Below are 23566 nucleotides of genomic sequence, written 5' to 3'. Positions count from 1 at the left end.
TATGAATGTTTAAGCTGTTAGGACACATATTGGATGAATAGTACAAAAAATTTCAGTCTCCTCCAAAATTTGACATAGTATTCCCAGTTTAGAGGTTATCATCCATACAAGTTTTATGATGATCAGCCGTTGCCTGTCACATGCACTGATAATTGATTGGCTGATGCCGGCCAAATATTTTTAGATATGACTTTATCATTGCACATCCAATGACAGACTGACACAAAGACATAGCATGCAAAGATTCAACTTTACGTGTTAGAGGCATTTTTATTTAATTTCCTCTTACAGCGCTGCCTATTGGCCACCAAAATTAGGGAGCCGCCTCAGAGGCAATCATTGCATATGTCAGCAAAATTTTATGACGATCGAACAAAACGCTCACAAGTTATATCTGTTTTAGTAAAAATGTTGATGTGCTTTTGGCAGCCATATTGTTTTGAAAGTTAAACATTTTTTGGATAATTTGGTTGCCAATGTTGTTTCTTCAGGAAAAGTTGTTCATCTGAAGCCCCCGGCCCCAATTCACCTCCTAATCACTCCCCCTCTCTGTTGAGTTACACTTAATCATAAGTGTCCCTTATGTAAAGGCCACTCACAAGCAAGGGCAGGCACCAAGGTGATAGGGAGAATAAATCAGCAAGTGTGGGGCGCAATTTTGGTCAGCTCTGGCAACCGAGATCGGAACTTACAAAGAATGAAGAATTATCAATAATAAATCATTACCACTTAAAAGAATATCACTTAACAATTGGGCACAGTGAGCTACTTTGTGCATAGTGAGCTACCTCCTAATGACCGACTGATCCAAAATTTTACAAGGTAGTACCAAGTCAAAAGTCAATATACTCACCAAGTTTCATTATGTCATTTCTAGGCTTGTGAAACGGTTGCTAATATCTGATTGGCAGATGGTGGCCATGTTTTTTAAAGATAAGATTTGTTCATTGGAACAACTGATGGGGTCTTTCACAGAGATGTAGGATACAGAACGTCAACCTGATTGGTCAAACAGTTGAAGAGCTATAGGCATTTAGACTTATTTGGTTCTTAAAGCACCACCTGTTGGCAGAGAGGTCCCAATACTTGCGTATGTCCTCAGAATCATACTGCACTTGTTTACCAAATTTCTCGAGGATTGGACATAGTGTTACAGCTGTTTTAGAAAAAATGGATAACTTTTGGGAATGCATGTTTTGTCTGGCATGAGTAAAGGCAATCTGAAGAAAAAATAAATTTGATTCTAGACCACACGGTTTAGGAGTTATGGGCCAAAACCTAAATGGTTTATGTTACATTGCGATAACCTGAGCAGTGGAAATAACTACGAAAAAATTTCGAAGCTCTAAAATTTATACCTTTTTTGCTCCCCATTGACCATCCCCCATGATTTTGTGGAGGTTAAAAACAAAAAACAGAACAAAAACAATAGGGTTCCAGCATTATTATTATTATTATTATGAGACATGATTTTTGTTGTAATTTGTTATCTCAGACAAAAAGTTAATTCCTCAGTGGATTTCTTCATATTTTGCTGTCACCAGTAAGCCTGCATTACTATGTACATGTATAAACAAGGGTGCAATTGCAGCTGACAGCAACTGAATACAGAATTTTTAATGTTTTATAACATTCTGAGACATTCTGGCCTTGTTTCAACACTTCACTCCTTGATTTGCTCTGAGTTGTGCATTTTGACTGGCTATTTCCACATCATTAGCTGATTATGTATTACATTGGCATGCTTGTGATTATCATTAAGTGTGTAATACTGTACAGATGGCCACAAAAGTAAACTGCCAAATCTTAAGAGCATTACAAGCTAGCCTTAGAGCGCATGTGCAGTGAACCTCAAACAAGCTCCAGTGCCTCTCACCACCAAGCTGACCCCAAGATAGTATTGTAAATAACTGGACACCCCTTCATTGAGTATTTTCATGGAGATCATTGGGACTACAGTTACCCTTTGCGCCTGTGAATGTTTTACCTGTTAACTACTGTAGAAGGTAGAACAAAAATGTGTTTTTGAAACTTTATAGTCCATGATGAAATAATGTGCCTACAGTTAATTTATATTTTAACTGCTTGTGTGTGTTCTTAACTTCACTCTTTGAACAAAGTTTTAATATGTTTTATTATATTTTCCATTTCTAGATGAGTGCAGTTTTTTTCGGCTGATAAAGCAGAGAGTATTGTCCCTACACTGGGCAGGCCAGTTTTGACCCTTGTTATAGTTAATAAATGGAATAAATGATCCAATCACTTCCAGAGGGCAGATTAGGGAATGGTCTGGGTCTGGATCTCAGGGGATTCTTCTTTTTTTCTCTCTCTCTCCATATGGAGTTTCATTTCTTGTATACATGCCATGCCATCCACAGGGGGAGCACTCCAGCTCTAGTGTCTGTATGCCTTTCCACAATACCAGTCACACAGCGCACTACAGGAGAAATAGCACTAATCAGAGAGAAAGAAGGCTGGTAACATGTAGGTGCCTGGTGTGGAGCCAGGAAGATGAATCATGTAGCTGGACTCTGGCAGTTGTGTCCTGGTGCTACAAACTCCTGGCCTTACTTGAGGAAAACTCCTTTAAAAATGTCAGGTGGCAGTTTATTAGAATGGTTTGCAGACAGGTCTTGTAACTCAAAGGCTGTAGATTTGATTCCCAGCTGGGCCATTGTACCCTAGAGCAAGGTGCTTAACTGCTTCAGCATTGCTTGCTTCAGTAAATACCCAACTGTATGAATGGATTGTTTGTCAAATTGTAACCTGTGTCAGTTGTCCTGGATGAGAGTTTCTGCTACTGAAATGAGGGAAAAGCGTTCAGGAGAAGTCCACTTTTCCCTTTAAGCTACATTGTGCTTGTTATCAATGTCTGCTGCTGATGATCAACAGCAGGTCCCAGCATGCTTCAGTACAGCAGGAGAAAGCTGTTCTGGGTAATGCAAGTACTGGATGTGATTTTTCTATTTCCGTCTTAAGCCACTTTATGCCAGAAATAGCTATGCATGCCATGAAGAATAAAAATACCATGTTCACATTGTGCTTATAGTGCCACATTGTAAACAATTGCAAAAAAAGAAGAAACAAAACATTTTAACCGACAAAATTAAAGATTGAGGTAAATCAGTAAGCTCTTAATTAGGTGGTTGAACATTTGTGTTTTAGTTATTTCATATTTTTTTTCCTTAAACTAGCATTAACGTGCTAATGATAATAGTTATGAAAAAACAATCAAGCAAACGTTTGAGTGTTGAATCTAAATAAAGGCACTTTCATTTGCTAATCACCAGTTTAAACTAGCTTAGGTTTGTGTCTGGGAGACAGCCATGAAGACACCAGCAACCCTGCTAGGCAGGAACTGCGAGTGGGACGGCTAGCCGCATTAGCCCCGCTAGCTATCTAGCAACCAAGCAATGTTCTTAATTACAGAAGTGTTAGAACTGGTTAGAATGATGTAGCATTTTTCTTTATGAAGCTTAACCTGTGCGTTTTGTGTTTTTGCTTTCATTACAATAAAGGATTTGCACTCATTCAGTAAATTTGTGGATGTATTGTTGATTGATTTGCACCTTATGTTGGGAATGGATGTGTACATCAGTAGCTATAGTACTAGGGCTTACTCTTTATAATTTTAACATGCAGATAGATATTTGCAGTGCTGCTGCTTTTGCCTGAATGTGTGAGCAACCAATGACTTTGAGTGACCGCTCCCTGCTCGTGTTGATTGACAGGGGGTCTTACCATTATGGGGCGACATAGCTCAGGAGGTAAGACCGATTGTCTGGCAGTCGGAGGGTTGCCGGTTCAAACCCCGCCCTGGGCATGTCGAAGTGTCCTTGAGCAAGACACCTAACCCCTAACTGCTCTGGCGAATGAGAGGCATCAATTGTAAAGCGCTTTGGATAAAAGCGCTATATAAATGCAGTCCATTTACCATTACCATTTTGAAAAAGTCTAATTATGAAAGCGAGTTCAGAAATAAAAACGCCATTCGGAAATAAGTTGTTCGGAAAAATGTCATTATGAAATAAAATATAATCACGTTATTGTGGAAAGGACAAGCATGAGGTGACAATAATTATTTTGATATAAAATTAAGTATTTAATTATTGACCAATATAATTATTTATTTATATAATTATATATTTATTTATTTCATTTTGGCACGTTTAGTCCTCCATAAAATAATCCATCTAAACATGAAAATCACCTAATTAAGAAAAATTAACAGCTTGTTAAAGTTCTGGGGTTGCAACTCTCGTTGGAGCGAAAACCAGCACGCACTGGGTTCCCCCAGGACTGGACGTTGGGAAACACTGATATAAGTGCTTTCAATGTATTCTTATTAGATAATGGATTTATTATCAGTTTGGCACTGAGGTAAGTCCCAGTAAGTAATTTATTTTTAAAATGTGTTTCTTGTCTAACACATCGTGATTCTATTGTCAGTAGAGACAAACTGCCTGATACTGAGAGCTGTGAACAAGCTGGTGCACGTCGCACTTCTGTAGAAATTTCCAAACCATTTTTTAAAGACTGTGTCCTGATCTTCAAGAAGTGTAACCTATGAGTACCTATATTTGCCGATTGGGGATTGTGCTGTGGTGGGAGATTCCTAAATCTCTGATTGGTTTACCACGTATCTGCATTTCAGTGGAAGTGGACCAATAGTGGGGTTTTCTGTGGTACTTACTTTTGTTTTCAGCATTGATGGCTACTGAGATAAAGTGTGACCAACAGTGGAAGCTTTATAATGTTCTTTAATATAAATCTGTGTGGGAGTGTAAATGTACAAGTATGGCAAGGCAGCTTGAGTCAGGCAGTAGGGAGTGGACTATAGCTGCTATTTCCTATAACAGTCCTGCTCTCCTCCCTCTATCTCATGTCAGGATGATGCACTGGGCCAGACGCATCGAGCAGGAGATGGACAGAGTTCTGCAGCATGCCACTGGAGCTCAGCATCTGAAAGGGGTGAGTTTTCTCTGCCACATTTTCTTTTTGCATTTTTCTGTTCCCCAGCTGCTACGGGTAGCCAAAGGCCAGTTGTAAAACTTCTAGCGATGTCAAGAAAAATTTGGCAGCAGCTGCCTGCATGTCTAGTTCTGGAGAGCTGCGGGGTCTGCTGGCTTTTGTAGGGATGAATTACACTCATAAAGCCACATTACGTCAGAAATATCTATGCATGCCATTAAAAATGTCTCATTAACATCTAAGGGCATTTAATCAGACAGGTTGATCTGTGCTTTTTCATTCAAGAAAATGCCTGCAGCGGAAACCAGTGTACACTGGGGTGCCTCAGATTTGAGAATCTTGGCTTTATGGGATTCTACCTCTGAGGGGGAGCATAACTAAGGTGCTAGTCACCTGTGGTTCTAGTAGATCTCAAAGCACTCCTCTGGGGTGTGTTCAGTGCCACCAAAATGTTGAATGAATGATTTAAATGAACATGAGACCATTTTGTGATCTTCCATTTTAATGGACACTGAATTTTTAATTTAACGGGACATGCTGCCTATTGAAAAAGGCCTTTGTTTGTGGCTGCTTATTTCTGTGGAACTTCATAAGTGGCATCTTCCTATTTCGTTAATGTAACAGGATGAGGTGAAACCGAAAGACTCGTGGTTCTGCCTGCAAGAGATGCACTCTTCAATATTTCAGTCTATGAGCAGGACAGCCACTCTGGAGCTCCCCCTGCTGTTAGGAACTGAGATCTGGGATCTGGGCTCATATGCTAGTCTGACAGATGGCTTGGCAGTGCGTGAATAAGAACTGTGAGGCTGGGTGGTGAGAGCCTTGTGTTTGTTTTTAATTCAGGTTCAGGCGGTTCTGGAGGAGTATTTCACGCATATTGCTAGAGCAGGCATTTTGAATGTGCGTTTCTGGAGGGTTGTTGGCAGATGCTAAGGTGCTTATTCTGATGGCTCGTTGTTGTTGGAAATATATGACCAATGCATTTCCAGAGATTGCTGAGTATGCTTTAAAATATCCACCTATATAAATGGGCACAATGTAAAATGTAACCAGGTTAAATTTTGCTTGAAGTGCTGCACCTGAAAAGCAAATAGGTAATGTAATTTTCCATGTACGTTAGCACATTATATTAATGCATTACATTGTAAAATTGCCATAGTCAAGAGGGAGTGGTTAATGGATGGTTTGTTGCTATAATAACTCACAACTTGAGTGGAAATAAAGCACCCAAGTGTTTATATTGCTGCATAAATTCAGCAATGACTTCTGAGATAAGTATGAGCTTCAGCAGCTTATTTAACTGTTGGTTGGCAAGCATGATATCAATGTGACGATTACTGAATTACTCTCAATTGGTTCTGTATTGGAAAGAGTGTCTCTGCTAAGCAGCATCCTTCTGAATGCCTACTCGCAAACCAGTTGGGGGGCGTGGGGGCTTGTGTATATGGCTTGAGAGTTGGCTGCCCTCCAGACTGCACCACAAATCTCACCACATGTCTTACCATTTGCCACATTTTTACTAAAGCAGTATTTGTGGAACCGTAGTCTTAAAGATGTACTTAAGACCAAATAGTTATCTGAATGCTATCCTTCCAAAAACCTAATGCTTTTTTCTTATTGCATTAAAATCGATGTCACAATGAACAAATGATGGACCTTCAAGTGAGGTACAAATTGCTTGAATGAAGGAAATTATAAACTATTCTACGAACTGTTCATAATATTTATAGGTGCGATATGTCAAAATGTATGAGTATATAATTATATTTAGATATTTAAAGATATTTTAGATATTTGGTTAAATCATTATAAAATCTTTTATATTCTATGCAACTCTTGCGTTTTATGCTATTAATAATGATGTATGCCAAAAGAGATGGCTTAGTTGCATAAGTGCATTTAGCAATGTTACATGTACTCACTGTTCATGGAATGTTGTTAGCCAGCACACTTGAGCTTGTACAGTAGGGAAACAGAATAAATTGAAGCACTTCTCTCCCATCATAATAATAATAGTGATATGTGCCGGCTGGACCTTCTGCTTGTTCAGTCAAAAGAGACCCAGTTGAAGGTCACCCTACATAAATGACTAGTAATCTGAGCCAATCAGATTATTTGTTTTGGTAAACCGTGTTCATCCAGGGCCTTTACTGCTTTATTGGCACTGTTGCCAATTCTACTAAGGCCATTAATTAATTCTATTAAGCCACTTTGGGCTTCATTTTTGCTGGAGGCTTGAGTAGTCCCTCTGGCCTTGATACTGTATGTCACAGTTTGATTGTGCAGGACAGGTAGTCCTTGGCATTTGGACAACTGAATTTGTACACGCTAGTTTGTGGTCTAGTGTATTTTTATTTGAAATTAGGTCACTTGGCTGTTTTCTTTTTTTAAATACCTTTTATAGAACCTACTTTTTTATTTCCCGCAATATTGAGTTCCCAATCATTTTTGTAGTTCAGTCCTATTTCTTCAACATCTTCCAACTGAGAGAACAGGTTGGCTTGGTGAGTTTGTTTGCTGCTGTAGAATATAATGTCTTTGATCATCATGTGTAAACATTACAGTACATGCACATCTTTTGCTGTTACTCATGTTTTGTGTCTGCATAAAAATGTATGGTGTATTGCACTGAAAATGCATTTTGTATCAGTTTGTCACTTTTGTGCAATCATCCTAATTTTATTGAAAGTGTCCCCTGGGATTAAAGGATTGCTCTAATCTGTGGAAATGATGCTGAAATTCTCCAGCATATACATATCTTACATATTTTATATCAAAAAAGCATAGCTTTCTCAAAATCATCAAATATCATGAGACATTTTTGTTGGGAAAAGTAGGCTGCTGTTATGTTACTTAATACAATGCTGTAGCCCTTTTCAGACAGTTAGAGGAATCAGTTGCTACAAACAACAAAAAAGGCACATTGCTGATTCCTGTTTATATACATGACATGATTTGTTTGTACGCGTCATTGTGCTTGCTGATTGTACTTGCTACTTATACTTGCAATTTGCATACAGTAGCTTAACTTTGTTTTCCGGTGGTGATTTAATTTTGTACAGCCCAAATCCGTTTAAAATTATAAAATCTATTTTGTATGTATAATTGCTGTTCATGTATTTAATGCAGAGGGAAATACAATTTTCACATGTAGTTGTTTGGCCATAAATTGTCCTTTGTTTGAAAATGGCAAGTTTAAATTGTTAATAGAGTAAACTGGAAAAATAAATTTTACTGGCTTCTAGAGAAATGATGCAAAATGAAAACAATGAAAATGAAGAATGAAGAAATGGATAAGCGTATCAGAAAAAGCCTTTTGGGGAAAATAACTTGTCTTGGAAAAAATCAAAAGATTAATCTGAAGATGGCTTAGGGCCACAACATGATCTGGATTCAGTTCTAGACCATGGAGGGCAATAGTGAAATACATAAATGTGCGAAACTCTGATTGTGTACCTAATAAAATGTTGCTAAATGTTAAAAGCTGCTTGCTGAATAATATCCCATCTGCATATGCATATGTAATACCTAGAACTGTTATTGAAATCACACTTTTGTGTAAACTGCTGTATAAAAATGTTGATGTAAAATTTTTTTTTTTTGTTTTTTACATTTGGGACCTTTACCTGTGAATTATAATGTTGTGCCATTGCTTAGGTTATTAGAAAATAGTTACATAGTACATCTCCTGTGCTGAGATTTTATATTTATATTATCCTCATTGCAGAATTGGGCACTGGCAAAGTGAACACACATTTATGCGGTATTGCTACTCATTTGAATGTTGACATTTGAATGTATGAGCCCACAATAAGGGAACATTAATAACCAGTGGTGAAATGGCTTGTTACTTTGAAAGTAACGCCATCTAAAAGTTATGATTTCTCAGGTAAAAGCTAAGTAAAACTTATGATTTCTCACTAACTTATCCAGCTTTAAGTAAGGTTCTGAGATTACTATCTAGCAATGGTTTTGACAAACTAGCCTCCATTTTCTATGATATACATGTAGCTAGGCTATGTTTAAATGGCATTAGTATATACTCTGTATTCTGAAATTATGAATAATATAGGAAAAATAATGTCTTTGGGTATCTGAACCACTGAGGTTTCATCTCCTTAACGGCAGAGGCAAGGATTGATCAAGGGATCAAGGGAAGCTTTGTGTGATCTGTACTGTTACTGTATATGGAGAAGAGCAGTCACTCTGTGATGGTGGGAGGTAGATGGGGTATGCTGACATACCAAGGCAATTTACATCTAATATGCTGCTGCTCATGTTTATTCAATGAGCAGAACCACAGCAGTGATTCTATTTTGTGCTGTGCTTGCACTTTCTAAATGATACTGTACAGCAATGCGCGTTTATTCTGTCAGGCCATTTTCAACAAATGGAAAAAAAAACAATTTACAGTGCTGCTGGGTGACATGTCAATAAAAGGCATTTCAGTCTCTCAATTGAAATGAATCTCTTTACGAAGCCAATTTCTTTGGCTGAAGCAGATGTGCCTGGTGATGAGCTGAAGCAGCAGCAGAAAGCTAGCGCAGATGGCGTACTTGGAGCCTTTAACTGGGTATTGACTGACTGGGTATCAGGGAGCACGGAAGGTCATGGGAAGGTCGGCTTTGTGAATGGAATAGTAAAACTGGGTAGTGGGATGTTTTTGTGGTGAAACTGTGGCACAATTTCTATCCCAAAATGAATAAAAACGTCTTACAAATGTTAAGGATGCATTCGGCAAGCGCACATTTTTGTTTGTAAGTTCGTAAGACTAATAGATTTGTTTGGTTGTGAGTCACCATGTATGGGCCCTTGTTCCTCTATGGGCTAAATGGCTGCTCAAAGAAGATCTGCTGATCTAATATCCAGGTTTTCCTGGATGTGAGAAATCATGACATTATGAGCTGAAAGATGAAACCATTCCTAGCTGAGCCCTCTTAAATCCAAGACATTTTATGATGGTTATTCCTTACAGAATCTTTATTTATACATTGAAATCAGCCACCTAAGCATGTGTTGTCCCAGAGGTTTGGGCAGCCAGTGCAACTGGCTCAGGCAGGAACCACATGGACAGGCAGCTGGATACCTTGATGCTTGGATTCCTACATGCCAACATGATTATGGACTATTGCTGTGTGCATTGCTCCTCAGGACATCTGGCTACATTGTGCATGGCCACTATCAGTAGCTTATTCTCTCCTGATAGTAAGGTGCATGACCTAAGTGGATGTGCCACTCAATAGATGTACACTGATCACATTGCTGAATAAGATTTTGACTGCCTAATTTCCACAGAATGAATTCAGTGAAGCTGATTTGTGTGTATTCATTTCTCTTAGTCAAAAGAGTATTATGCCAGCTACCAAATGTGTCTTTTCCCACTCCTTAGCTACTGTAAATTATTCTTCTATTTGGTCATATGACCAAAAAAATATTCCTGCGCGCAACACCCCTGAAACAGCAACGCATTTACGAGACCAGAAGCGCTTGGGAACATTCACATTAAATCACATCCATATTAAAACCTCCACTGGGCTGTGTCTGAAACAGGACTTTTTAATGCTTGGTTTCCTCCACAGTTGTACAGTGAGAAGAGAAGGCAGTTCAGCGTGATGCGGAATGTGCCCAGAGAACTGGTGCAGAGGGTCGCCAAAAACATCGACAGACTGCTGGCTAAAAAACGGCAAGCGCTCGAGGTAAGAGGAGCGAACGTCTCAAGAGGGAGGGAGTACTCGCGTGTATAAATAGCCTGTCGGGTAGTTGCATGCCCAGACGAAAGAAGTAAGAATAAGGACAAGAGAAGTAATAAAATGACTGAAATGGGACAGCGGGCATTTGAAGAAGATATGTTCTGTGCAGACACTGTGCGTTTGAAGTGTGATTTATTTCCACAGAGACTGTGTGTGAGTAAGTGCCCTACAGTGTGGGCAAAATGTGGAATGGAGAGCAATTTGTCAGCCTTAATTCACTGTGTCTACAACCGACTAGCTTTGACCTCACAAACCTTTAACCTCTAACCCCCAAAACCTACAACTGATGTGTATAAATCTAAATGCCTGCTGTCTGCAGCCAGCATCTCTTGGTATTTCTGGATTTCTGACCTTTGACCTCTGATCTCTGTGTTTGCAGAGGCTGGCCAGGGAGGCGGAAAGGCTTCAGAAGGAGCACTCCTGGCAGGATGGCATCAAGGCAAGCCTGCCCTGTCTGGCCTCCCAAATTTCGTGGCCCTGTTGGAGAGCAGGACATCCAGCAGTGCTTGCCATAAGCCCTCTCTCACAACGAGGTCTCAGTACCTCATCAGAAAAAAAAACAACCACTAGGAGATGGTTTGGGAACTGGTGTTGTAATTCAGAGGTTGCAGGTTTGATTGTGCGGTGAGGCGCTGCCTGCATACCTCTGTACTGCAATAACAGTTAATGTGCTCCATTAAGCAGCTGATAGTGGTGAAAGGCAGTTCTAGGTCACACGCACCCTCTGTCTCTGTCTGGTGACCTTTGCACTGCAGGGGTGCCCAGGCTTGGTGACAGCATGCCTATGTCAGACCCCCAGCTGCCTGGGAATCATCTTCACCCTTTCACTGGGACCAGCTTTGTTTGTTCAACCTTCATCATTTATCATTTCATCACTAACTGAACAAAATTCACACTTTTTTTGTGTTTTTCATTACAGGAGCGTGACATGGAATATTATGACTCCAAGGCAGAGCTGGATTACGTAAGTGCTGTGTGTTCTTGTATTCTGGTATATGTTCTTGTGTCTCTATTGTGTAGCTGCAGAAGCTTGACTAACATGAGCTGGTTTGTGTATGTATCTGTGTGTGCTTGCATGCACATGGATTTTGTGTGTGTATGTTTCCACAGTCAGAGGATGGGGAGAACCCGTACTCCCTAAAGTTAGAGTTTGTAGAAGACCCCAACTTCAAAAACAAGGTCAACTACTCCTACACAGCAGTGCAGATCCCAACAGACATCTATAAGGGATGTAAGTATTATAATAATAATGCATTTATTTTAGTGTAGCTAATGACACTCCTTCTGGAGGCAAAACATCACTGTACAAAGTGCTTTGGAGTCTTAAAGTAAGACGTACCATGTTGATCAGGCCACTAAAGAGATTACTGTGATATGCTCACACACAGGGGCACTGCAGGATTCAGCCTGAATCCTGTTGCAGTGCAGAGATGTTATATCGCAGCAGAACACGGTGTGCATTTCTAGGGCAGCTTAGAGATGTGATGTGTGGACAGGCCCTTGTCATACAGGTCTGCTTAGGGCAAGGTTTGAAAGGATAAAGAAGTTGTAACATTCTCAGGTTGTTACTGTCATGGGTGTGTTGAATTGCTGGGTAAACCAATTCTCTGAAATTCAGGAGCTCATCAGAATCTTTTTTGCAAAGGCAGCACCTCGGGACATAGCTCCAAATTTGATAAACGCATGTGCTCATGGGGAAAATGGTTATACCTCTCTCAAAGTAAACAGGAAAAAAAACACCGAAGAAAATATATGACCCAATGAATATTAAGAAGCCCAAGATTTTCAACAGTAGATGTGCAAGTAGAGGGAAAAGGGAAGTGGAAATGAGCAGGAGGACCATCACATAGAAAGAAGTTAGGTGACTTTTTGGTCATTGTAATAGTTTGAAGTGCCATTGGTAGATTTTTTAACTCCCCCTGGGGTGCTGTTGTTGCAATACAACTGCCAACTGCCAAACCACCCTCTTTTGAAGCAGGGCTTAGTTTGGAAAACCTGGGAATGTTTCTGCTGTGTTGTGTGAAGTTGTGTTAGTGGGCCAGTAGGGGGCAGCCCTCCCTCTGGAATGAACTGAGAACTTATGCTGTTGTGCAGTGCTGTTGGAGAGCTTAAACTGGCCTGCTGTGGTCATTAAGGATCCCATGGTGACCAAATCCCCACTCTGATCACCTAATCATCCCACAGTATCATTAGATATTGTGCTTTCCTCATAACAACAGATATTTACTGAGTGTTCTGGCGCAAACTGGCCGGTGTGCAACATTCAGTCAGTAGCAAGAGATGCATTATACATTATTTCTCCTGCATGTGTCCCATCCCTGTAATCACGCTGAGCTGGGACGTGACTGTGACCAGTGACCTAGTTGATCGGGGTCCGAATCAGCAAATTAATGAAACCTGCCACCGTTTCGTAGCTCCTCTGATTCTGAACGAGCTCAGCTGGACACAGGCGCTGGAGAAAGTCTTCATCGACAATAGCCGCGAGGATCCCTCGCTCTTGTGGCAAGCATTTGGCAGTGCCACTGGGGTCACCAGGTATTACCCAGGTATGTTACGCTGCTGCCCGAACCTTCATCACCTATGACATCTTCCTCCTTTCCAGCACACTGCAATGTCTTCATGTCATGTAGAAACAGGAGCACTGGAATGGTTAAGCTCACTAGAGCCAATGAGATGTATTACAGAAAAGTTATTTTTGCAGAAATCCCAGTGACAGTGGGGAGGATATGAGCTCAGTGACTCTTTGTTCCTAACATTACATTTATAGAAGTGCTTTACATAAGTGGGAAAACAATGTTGTCACACTGCAATTGCCTTTAAAAAGAACTGCTGAAACTCATTTCTCAAGTGTGATTCTGTGTTTCCCTTCTCCAGCCTCACCTTGGAGAGCACCGGATAAGATCGACTTGTATGACGTACGAAGAAGACTGTGGTAAATTGAACATAAAATATGACACGACAGGCTCTTATACAGCACTGTTCATGCCAACTTCCCAGGGCACTTTGTAAGAAAGTAAAAAAATGAAATCTTTAGTGTGTGCATCATTTAAGCTTGTTTTTTGGGTTTACAGGCTCTCTCTCTCTCTCTTTGATTAAGTGTGTTCAGCCAAGACATGATCATCATAAGGGAGAAAATGGGGTTATTATACACCTACTTGACAGACACTATTGCCCAGTTCCTATTGTGCTGCCTTGTGAAGAGTAATTCATTTTATTTCCTCAGGTATATCCAGGGGGCGTCCTCCCCCAAAGACATGATCATCCTGGTTGACGTGTGAGTTCTCTGAAGCCTGTCCCTGCAACTGCCGGTCATGGGACAAATTATCGTTGTTTGTGATGAAAGACAACATTCTGGTGACAGTCGCACATCCGGATCATGCTGTTCAGCTACTGAATTGCATGGTTTAGCACCTACAGCGCTGATTAAGGCAGCTGAGCTTGTGTGAGAGGTGGTTTTCTTTTTTTAAAGGAACCCCATCGCTTCACCTTTTCAGCAGCAGTGCATCTCTGGGGAGATGCTATTTTAGTATCGCCTTGCTTCTGAGCTTACTTCTGCAGTGGAAGCTCCCCTTTTTATTGTAATTTCAGCAGACCTCTTGTTTGCCACATTTGTGTGCACGCAAGTGTGTTTCTGTGTGTGTGCGTGCATGTGTGTACCTGTGTGTGTGTGCGGGCACATATGTTTCCGTGTGCGTGTGAGCGTTACATTTTTTGTGTATGTTTTCAGGAGTGGTAGTGTGAGCGGCCTCACTCTGAAGCTGATCAAGGCATCGGTGGTGGAGATGTTGGACACGCTGTCAGACGATGACTATGTCAATGTTGCGAGAGTGAGTAGCTAGGATGTGGGGTGCCGGTGTGCCTGAGAGTAGCTGGGATGTGGGGTGCCAGTGTGCCGGAGAGTAGCTAGGATGTGGGGTGCCGGTGTGCCTGATAGTAGCTGGGATATGGGGTGCCAGTGTGCCTCTGTGTGCCACTGAGTGATCATGGCATGAGTTCGTTGTTGAAATAAAGGTGTTTTTAAATTAAGATTCTCTGCCTTTCTCTCCCTCTTTCTCTTTTTATCTCTTTCTCTTATCTCTCATTTCTCTGTCCACCTATGTCTCAGTTCAATGAGAAATCAGAGGTGGTGGTTCCCTGCTTCAAGCACTTGGTCCAGGCTAATGTACGCAACAAGAAGATCTTTAAGGAGGCGGTGCAGCACATGTCGGCTAAAGGCACCACCGACTACAAGTCAGGCTTCCACTTCGCCTTCCAACAGCTGCTCAACGTAAGTTACATTTTCTGCCAATTATACATTACAGAATATAGCATATAAGGATATGTTTGTAAGTAGATAAATCTTTTATTGCCCATTGTAGTTATTTTTTAAGTTAATCACTATGGATATATTGGAAACATAATTTTGTACTGTCAGAAACATCTTGTTACTTATTTTTCATTTACATCTTATTTAATTTTAAGTAAGTGTGCATGTTTTAAAGTTATATCCTGGGGAGAGGAAATACATTTGAATGGTTCACACTTGTTTAATGAGCATATGTTAACAAAATTGTGTGGGTTTGGTGCTTTCTTCATTTTATATATTTTATTGTAAACCATATGAACTATGTAGTATAGCAAGTAGAATCTGATTAACCACGATTCAAAACAATATTTTTTATAATGATTAACAAAAATCAACAAATGATCACATTACCGTGGCTTATCATGCATTTACATTGTCAGAAGAATTTTACCTTGGTGTCCTGCAGGGCACCTGTTCATGCCCTTGCAACACAGCAAACGTTTTTGTTGTTCATTCTGAAATTGAGAGAGGGACGTTTCATTCTTTTAAAACGCACTTTTTCTCTCTCTCTCTCTCTCTCCCCTCCCCATTCCTTTACCATCCTGGCCTACAGGACACAAATGTCCCCCGTGCTCACTGTAACAAGATAATCATGCTGTTTACTGATGGAGGTGAGGACCGTGCACAGGATATATTTGAGTATTACAACTGGCCCAACAAGACGGTAAGTGCCTCGCATGGTTTTCACCCTGCACAGTGTGTGATTGCATGGTGACCCCAGAGAGGTTATGTTTGGGTGAACATTCAGATTTATACTAAAATTAGTCAGTTTGGTTTTTTTATCTGAGCTATTTACTCACCATCTGTGGCCTCTTATGTAATTTATTTTCCATTGTGGTGCACAGGATGAACCTCTGAGGTAACTTTGCGTTTAGAGGGTTTCATGCTGGGGGGTAAAACATGCTTAATACTTCCCTTTCAAAAGCAAGAACATGCTTTAAAATCATCATCTCAGAAAAAAATTATTTTTTTCTACACCTGTTTCTTTCCCTTAGCAAAGTTTTATAATGTGACATATAACAAACCATCCTTTTCCCTGACCTTCTTCTGCTTCATGTTTTTATTTCTCTTTGTTATTCTCTCCCCCTCCCCAGGTGCGAGTCTTTACATTCTCTGTTGGGCAGCACAACTATGATGTCACCCCTTTGCAGTGGATTGCTTGTGCCAATAAAGGTGTGTTTATTGAGGGGGCATGTGTGTGTGTGCAGATATAGCATTCCATGATATACTCTGCCCTCCCTTTTTTCTCTGTCGTATTTCACATTAATAGCACCAAACATTCTGGGAATATTGCCACCTCCAAACCAGTGGATTTACCCTGTCAGGTTCCTTTTACACCGGCGACTAGGGCTGGGTGATATGGCTAAATTATCGTATTGTGATATTTTTCGCTATGACGGTATTTGATGGTTTTTGGTTTTCCGATCTACTGTAAACATGACAATTATTTGAAATATAAGCCTATTGTAACTATAGAAAAATAAGGATCAATCAAATATTTATAATATGTATTTGTAATTAGCAAATTTGCATTTATAATATGCAATTGCAAGCCTACAACTTTGAATTTTGTTCAAAGTAGAAATGTTTTTTTGGGGTAACTAAAAAAATGATGGCATGCAAAATAAGAAAAATGTTAATGCCATATTCACCATTCACCATATTAAAAAAAATATGTACATGGTGAAGCAATACATGCCTTGTCAAAATCATCTGAAATCATCTTATGATCATCATACTGATCATCTTACAGTATGTCTTGTCTGGAGAGTAAGTCCTCTCTGGTTATTTTTGAGAAAATATGGGACAGACAAGTAAAATCTGTAATGTATAGCCAGCATTGCTGATCATTGGAAAGCGATAGACTGTTGAGATCTTTTTTAAAAATAACAAAATAGGATGTATGTCACACATTGTTAAGAACAAGTGTAATGAAAATGTGCTGAGGGTGTGCTGAGGCTGCTTTCAGAGACCATTAAACTGCAGCAAAATTGAGCATAAATCCAGAGAGGCAGTCTTAGGCAAAATGGGTCTGCTTGGGTTGAAGTGGAACCCTTTCAGACTTGAGGCATCACAGTACAGCAAGCTAGTAAAATGACATATTTTCACCTGTGTAAGGAGTTTCTCTCCGCTGCTCTCCCTCCTCCTGCTTTAGGCTATTACTTTGAGATTCGGTCCATCTGTGCCATCAGAACCAACACCCAGGTGAGTGACCCCCTCACTGTGCATTACTCTTCATTACCACCATCGCTGCACACAATGAAAGGCATGACCCACTGTGGCTCTTCATATTTGATCACCACCGCTCATAGCAGACAATCACAGTCCGAGATTTACCAGGGCACAATGAAGCAGAGGCATTTTACCCCCAGCGTGTGAGAGAAGGGTCTGGCATTCATCTCACACTCAGCCTGATGGCCAGCATGCAACATGTAGTCCTGCGCCACATTGTTTATTGTTTCTTTTATATACCTGGAAGCAGCGAGTAATGTCTACTGGATGTAGTTATCCAAAAATGTGAGGCAATTGCTATGTGTATTAGGAGACATTCTATTGTGTTGTATCTTCGTGTGACCAGGAATACCTGGATGTTCTGGGACGTCCCATGGTGCTGGCGGGGAACAAGGCCAAGCAGGTGCAGTGGACCAACGTCTACCAGGACGCCTTGGTGAGGACGACCATTAAAACCTCCCACAACTAACCTCCTGTGTCTATAACAGAATTCTTAAGAGAGGAGAGATGCTGTCATCTTCTGAAAACCTTTCTATAATCATATATTATAGATAGTCTGTTAGTGAGTGCCAAGACAGGGGAGTTTCCATCCAAACCTAGCAGAAAGTATCTTTATAGAATCCAATTGAAGCATTCTTATTTTCAGTTGAAATGATTTAAACACTGATTTCTTATGCTGGACTCATTACAGGGACTGGGCTTGGTGGTTACTGGAACAATGCCGGTTTTCAACCTTACTGTGGAAGGAAACTCACAGGTAAAACAGGAGACATCAGTGGGTCAAACAGACCTGCTTATGGCTGCTTGGCTAAAGTTGTGCATGTCACTTCAGTCATTACCGATAGTAGGCAAATCTGATCAGCCAATCAGAGGTTATTTATGTGACAAATTTAGAAAGAAGAATAGGTACAATATGGTTATTTATATTTTACCCATGTCCTTTAGATGTAGCTGTACAGTATATCCGAAATAAAGGTGCAGCACCTTTTTTATTCTGGCATGGAGGTTAGCTGCACATAAAAACACTCTAACAGGCAACCAGTTGAGGCGTGATTAGTAGGCTAATAATTCATAATTCTATTAATGTCACCCTTGAGTAGATAACATTCTAGGTTATGAACTTTCTAATAGATTGTACAAAAATGGAGATCATCAACTTTAGGTGAGGTGTACCCTAACTAAATATCCACACATATTACTGTGTAAACATGTAGCAAGCTTCATAGGTTCTGTTGTATTCTGTTATATTAAATAGAGCTTACAGCCACCCTCCTAATTGTCATATTCAAAAGTCAGATGAAAGGGGTGGCATTTTAAACCACATATATTTGGTCAGCCAAACCCACCCACCTGCCCTGCTTGCCTGTTCCGCCCATATATGTATGGCCTGTTAAGCTCTTTAGGAGGTCTTAACAGCAAATATCAGTAGTTACATCTTGAAATAGTAATGCAGGTAAATAGTATGTTATTGGTTACAGTATGTGAGTGTGTTTTGTGTTCTTTGTGTTTTGCTTACTAGAACCAGTTGATCCTGGGAGTGATGGGAGTGGATGTTCATCTGGATGAGATCAAGAGGCTGACACCAAGGTACAATGTAGGTACATCTCATCACATATCTACAGTGCTGTTTCTTTGTGAGCTAGTGTAACTGGCTATGCTGGCTTCCTTTCAGTGTTACCTTAACCAAAATACTAATTACCCATTTACTTTAGAATGTCCGCATGGTATGCTTTAACGTTAGATCTCATTGATGATCACCAATATTTACATTACAGTGTTTACCTTGGTAGCCTAGCGAGGGAGCTAACTTCTGCCATTGTTTAAGTTACCCCTTTTTATGTGAACCTATTTCTATAGTTAGCCTGTAGAAAGCCATCTTTCTAGCTAACACATAAAAAAAATATTTTTTTTAAATCTCTTCATGGAACTTATGTCAATCAAAACGTTAATCCTGTCTTTCTCACAGACTAGTAATCCTTGCAAGAGTTGTGTAAGAAATACAACTTTACACAATCTCTACATTAACTTTTATTGTTTTTCTTTCGAGTTTGCTTAGCATAGCTAGAATTACCAGATAGGTCATCAGATAATGAAATGTGGTTTCAGCTCCAGCGAACAGCATTTGTGCAAACTCAGAAATGACTTCTTTTAGTGCAGTGCTGTTGCTTGATGCTAATAGATGTATCTGCTTATCTTATAGCTGGGTGCTAATGGCTATGTCTTTGCCATTGATCCAAATGGCTATGTCCTCCTGCATCCTAACCTGCAAGCAAAGGTGAGAAACCCTTGACCATCTTACTTTGCACCAGTAAATGTGACTGGAATTTATTGTAACCATTTTGGTCAATGTAAGTAAGTTTAAACGTAAGACATCATTTGATTGTATGGGTGAGATTGTTTTTCATACTATCCATTCATAAAACTGGATGTACTTAGTGATGTAATATAGTTCCTAGACTTTGCTCAAAGGTAAAAACTGATTGCCAGGAATTTGAACCTGCGGCCTCCAGGGTATTGCAACCAGTAGCTTGAAGGTTTGATTCCTGGTGGCGTGCTGCATTTGTAGCTTTGAGCTGGGTATGTGACATGAGGTAATTCAGCAGATACCCAGATGTGTAAACGGATATGATGTGCTCTAAATGGGATGATGATCTCCCATCTTTCATGTCATTTCCTGACCTGACTGGAGATTTTATTCATGACCCTATTATGCAGAGCATTAATCTTCTGGAGCCTGTCACACTTGACTTCCTGGATGCTGAAATAGAAGATGCTAGCAAGCAGGAGGTAAGCTCCTCCATATTGCTTCAACATAATATGATATATTATGTATTGTCTCTTTAGATGAACTGGCATGTCCAGGCTGTTGGGTGGTGTGTTCAATTTAAGCACTGGTTCTTGGTACAGCACTGTGGCCCATAATTTGAAATATAATCCTGACTCTGCCAGTGCTGTGACCTAGAACCCTGAGGCATGTTGTAATGTCAATAATACACCACCTCATTGGGTGATTCTTCTCTGTCGACAAATGTATGTTTGCAGCTTAGCTAGGGTACTGTAGACTGAGTAGGGCCATGCAGTCTGTACTTTACAAAATTGGGTCAAAATGTGTGGTAGCAAATGGGTGAGCTTGCAATTGGCCTCTCCAAATCAAAGAAAATAAAAAAAATGTTAAATATTTAGGTAACTATAAAGCTAACATTCTCCCTCCCTTATTTCTGTGCCTAAGATCAGACGACAGATGATTGATGGAAGGTCAGGGCAAGAAAGCATCAAATCCCTGATCAAGTCCATCAATGAGGTGAGTCACCCTGGGGGCCCCCTGCAGGCTGCTGTGCGTCACTGCAGGGAGAAGCCTCTAAAGTGTAATATTTAATCTGCACAATAATACAGCCGTAAAATTCATGGAATCCCCTTGTAAAAAATGAAAATGATTTCTGGATGGTCACAGTGGTGTTTCTGTCTTTATGCAGCGATACATTGACCAGGCTGTACGAACGTACTGTTGGGCACCCATCAACGGCACAGACTACAGGTGAGAAAGGTGCAGTTAGGGGTTAGTAGGCTTGTGTTAGAGGTGAGGGAGAGGGAAATGGGAATGTGTGCAAGTCTGTTTAAAAGTGTGTATATTTGTGCATTGCTGATTTGATCTGTGCTGATTCTGCTGTTTAAAGTAATTGTGGCATCTCATTGGTGCAGCAAAGAAAGAGCACCAAGTTTTGGTCCAGAGCTGACCACTCCGGTATAGTTTGGTATCCTCCTGAATATTCTGTGGACTAGTGTCCGGGTGCGTTGGGGGCATATTTGGCCTCGTCCCCATAGGATGGATGGTTGTCCAGGGTTGTTTTGTCCCCCTCATTGCTCTCTAGCACCTGGGTAAGTTGTGTCTGTAACAGGCAAAATAGCACTCTCCTCCAAATGTGGCCTAGTTACAAGCACAATAAACAAAAAGGTGAACTAAAAGAGCTGGCTGGCTTCGCTAGAATTGACAGAGGCTAATGGTAGCCCTTGCCCTCTGTACACTCATTTAACATGCACTGCACATTAAAATCAACCTGCCCATTGGAAAAAGATTAATAATTGTCTTAATTTATATGGAATGTGTTACAATGTATTTAAGAACAAAGAGTAAATTCTTCATTCTAGTTTTTAATCTGGTGCTTCTTTCTTTATCTCCTGCTGATGTCACCTCCCCTTGCAGTCTGGGTTTGGTACTCCCTCCTTACAGTGAATATTACATCCAGGCAAACCTCAGTGATTTAATGCTACAACTGCAGTGTAAGTACATGCTGTGAAGTGCTGTATACTCCCTTGTCCAATGTGTGAAAAGTGTTGGCCATAATCACTCCTCTCTCCAGTAAATGCAAAGTGTTGGTCATAATCACTCACCTTTCTGAACTGTGTGAAAAGTGTAGGTTATAATCAGTCACCTATCTCCCGTGTGTTTAAAGTGCAGGTCATGATCACCCACCTCTCTCCAGCATGAGAAAAGTGTAGGTCATACTCAACTCCTTCTCTCCAATGTGTAAAGTGTAGGTCATACTCAAAGCTCAGCCCTTAACCCATTATCTACAGCCCTTAAAATATCCCCGATACAGTAACACTCCCCTCTCTGTTGCAGATTTGGATTCCCTGCTGCCAACCAACTTTGAGACCGCAGGTCACGTGTTTCTGGCCCCCAGGTGGGAAAGAGCTTGTTTATCGCTACACTGCTTTAGTTCTCTTTATGTCATATTTCCACATGCAGGGTCCTCATGGCCCACATCAACACTCTCAAGCTGTTCCCAGTATCGCTCCCATTATTACTCATGGATTTATTCATTGGTTTGGCTAAGGCGTTCATCACCAGGCATGTTGCTTAATGCTACTTCAAGACCTACTGGGCTGTCCCAGTGCTGTGGCTTCGCTCAGTTCAAGTGGATATGAACTGGCGTGCACGTTCTTTTAAGATCCATGGAGTTAACCATGTGAGACACTCTGTATGACTGACACAGGCTGGAGGATATCACTGCATCTCATATGAGTTAATCAGGTAGACACTCCAAAGGGGACCTACCTGGAGATTGGAATTCCCAGTGGCGGTGCTAATTTTCAATTCTGGTCAGCATGTCCTGAATCAGTGTTTGTGGACTCTGTGCTGGAGTTGTGGAGGAAAGATGTGATCTGTTTCCTCATAGGGAATACTGCACCCAGCTGCAACTTTCTGATAACAACACTCGGTTCCTGGAGAACTTCCTTTCACTCATGGTGGATATCACACTAGACTCCAAGCATTGTGAGTAGCTTTACCCGATAGAATAACTTCCTATCACAGGCCACTAACGCAACCCACTAACACAGCCTGAAGCCCACAATGCCATTGTCTTCTTGTCTATTTTTCAGTTTTTGTGAAATTTGTCTGTGTATATACAGTATTTGTTTGTGTGTGTGTTTTCTCCAGGTAATCAAGGGCTCCTTCACAGTCTTATCCTTGAATCAGATATCATTTGGCAACTGGCAACAAGGGTGTGGACGAACAAGGATCTCAATACGTACGTGCAACACATACAAACACAGACACACACACACACCATACACACAGACATACACATGGAATCTGGAAACACACTTCCCAAGAAATTCCCCATAGGAACCTGCATTTCCAAAAGTGAATAGAGTTCTCTTATCCCAAATTATTCTGTGCTGGCTGAAGTTTTTTTGCCAATCAAACTGCAGGTAGAGCTAATCACTGAAATAAATGTGAGGCATTGGTTATGCAAATACACACACATACTCATAAACATGCATACTCATATGTACTCTTGCATGCCTGCATACACGCATAGACAAATACACTAGCATAAAAGCAGACACACCTCTCACACTTATAATACCTGTGCTGCAGGTATGGGTTCCTGGCGCTGTTCGCAGCCACAGATGGGGGTGTCACACGGGTCTACCCCAACAGGTGTGTCTATCTGTGCTTGATTATCGCTTGATATAGATGCTCTCTAATCTCTGCTTTCAATAAAGTAGATGGAATTGTTACAGACATGATGGTGTTAATGTTTCTGTACCCTTTGTGCATGTACTGTTTCTAACTGTGTGTGTGTGTGACTCATTGTGTTTGTTAGTGCTGCTGAAACATGGAAGGAGGACCCAGAGCCCTTCAATGCCAATTACTATCGACGCAGTATGGACAACAAGGGCTACATTTTCAGAGCGCCCCCTAGATACTGTGAGTAGAACCTTGGGGTTGTATTTCAGCAACCCTGCTAGACTAGCTTGG

General features: G+C 40.7%; 1 protein-coding gene across 2 annotated transcripts in view; it reads left to right on the top strand.

Annotated features, from left to right (window-relative positions):
- The window catches only part of LOC118211814 (voltage-dependent calcium channel subunit alpha-2/delta-2-like), a 36962-nt gene that overhangs the window by 1121 nt on the left and 12275 nt on the right, over positions 1-23566 (top strand). For both annotated transcript variants that reach the window (XR_004762091.1, XM_035389300.1), the window contains exons 2-27: positions 4890-4971; positions 10551-10667; positions 11101-11160; positions 11641-11685; positions 11832-11952; positions 13136-13267; positions 13596-13653; positions 13945-13995; positions 14449-14548; positions 14827-14988; positions 15620-15730; positions 16161-16239; positions 17222-17271; positions 17645-17734; positions 17990-18055; positions 18818-18892; positions 19499-19573; positions 20014-20085; positions 20528-20599; positions 20772-20833; positions 21500-21576; positions 21920-21980; positions 22476-22573; positions 22739-22829; positions 23183-23245; positions 23412-23515. Coding sequence is in view for 1 of the 2 variants with exons in the window: in XM_035389300.1 (XP_035245191.1) it covers positions 4890-4971; positions 10551-10667; positions 11101-11160; positions 11641-11685; positions 11832-11952; positions 13136-13267; positions 13596-13653; positions 13945-13995; positions 14449-14548; positions 14827-14988; positions 15620-15730; positions 16161-16239; positions 17222-17271; positions 17645-17734; positions 17990-18055; positions 18818-18892; positions 19499-19573; positions 20014-20085; positions 20528-20599; positions 20772-20833; positions 21500-21576; positions 21920-21980; positions 22476-22573; positions 22739-22829; positions 23183-23245; positions 23412-23515 (2174 nt within the window). In the remaining variant the exon portion in view is untranslated. The remainder of the gene's footprint in view (positions 1-4889; positions 4972-10550; positions 10668-11100; positions 11161-11640; positions 11686-11831; positions 11953-13135; positions 13268-13595; positions 13654-13944; positions 13996-14448; positions 14549-14826; positions 14989-15619; positions 15731-16160; positions 16240-17221; positions 17272-17644; positions 17735-17989; positions 18056-18817; positions 18893-19498; positions 19574-20013; positions 20086-20527; positions 20600-20771; positions 20834-21499; positions 21577-21919; positions 21981-22475; positions 22574-22738; positions 22830-23182; positions 23246-23411; positions 23516-23566) is intronic.

Source organism: Anguilla anguilla, chromosome 13, assembly GCF_013347855.1.
Source record: "Anguilla anguilla isolate fAngAng1 chromosome 13, fAngAng1.pri, whole genome shotgun sequence".
Lineage (NCBI taxonomy): Eukaryota > Metazoa > Chordata > Actinopteri > Anguilliformes > Anguillidae > Anguilla > Anguilla anguilla.
Note: the sequence above shows the minus strand (reverse complement) of the source record. Positions and strands in the feature narration are given on the sequence as shown.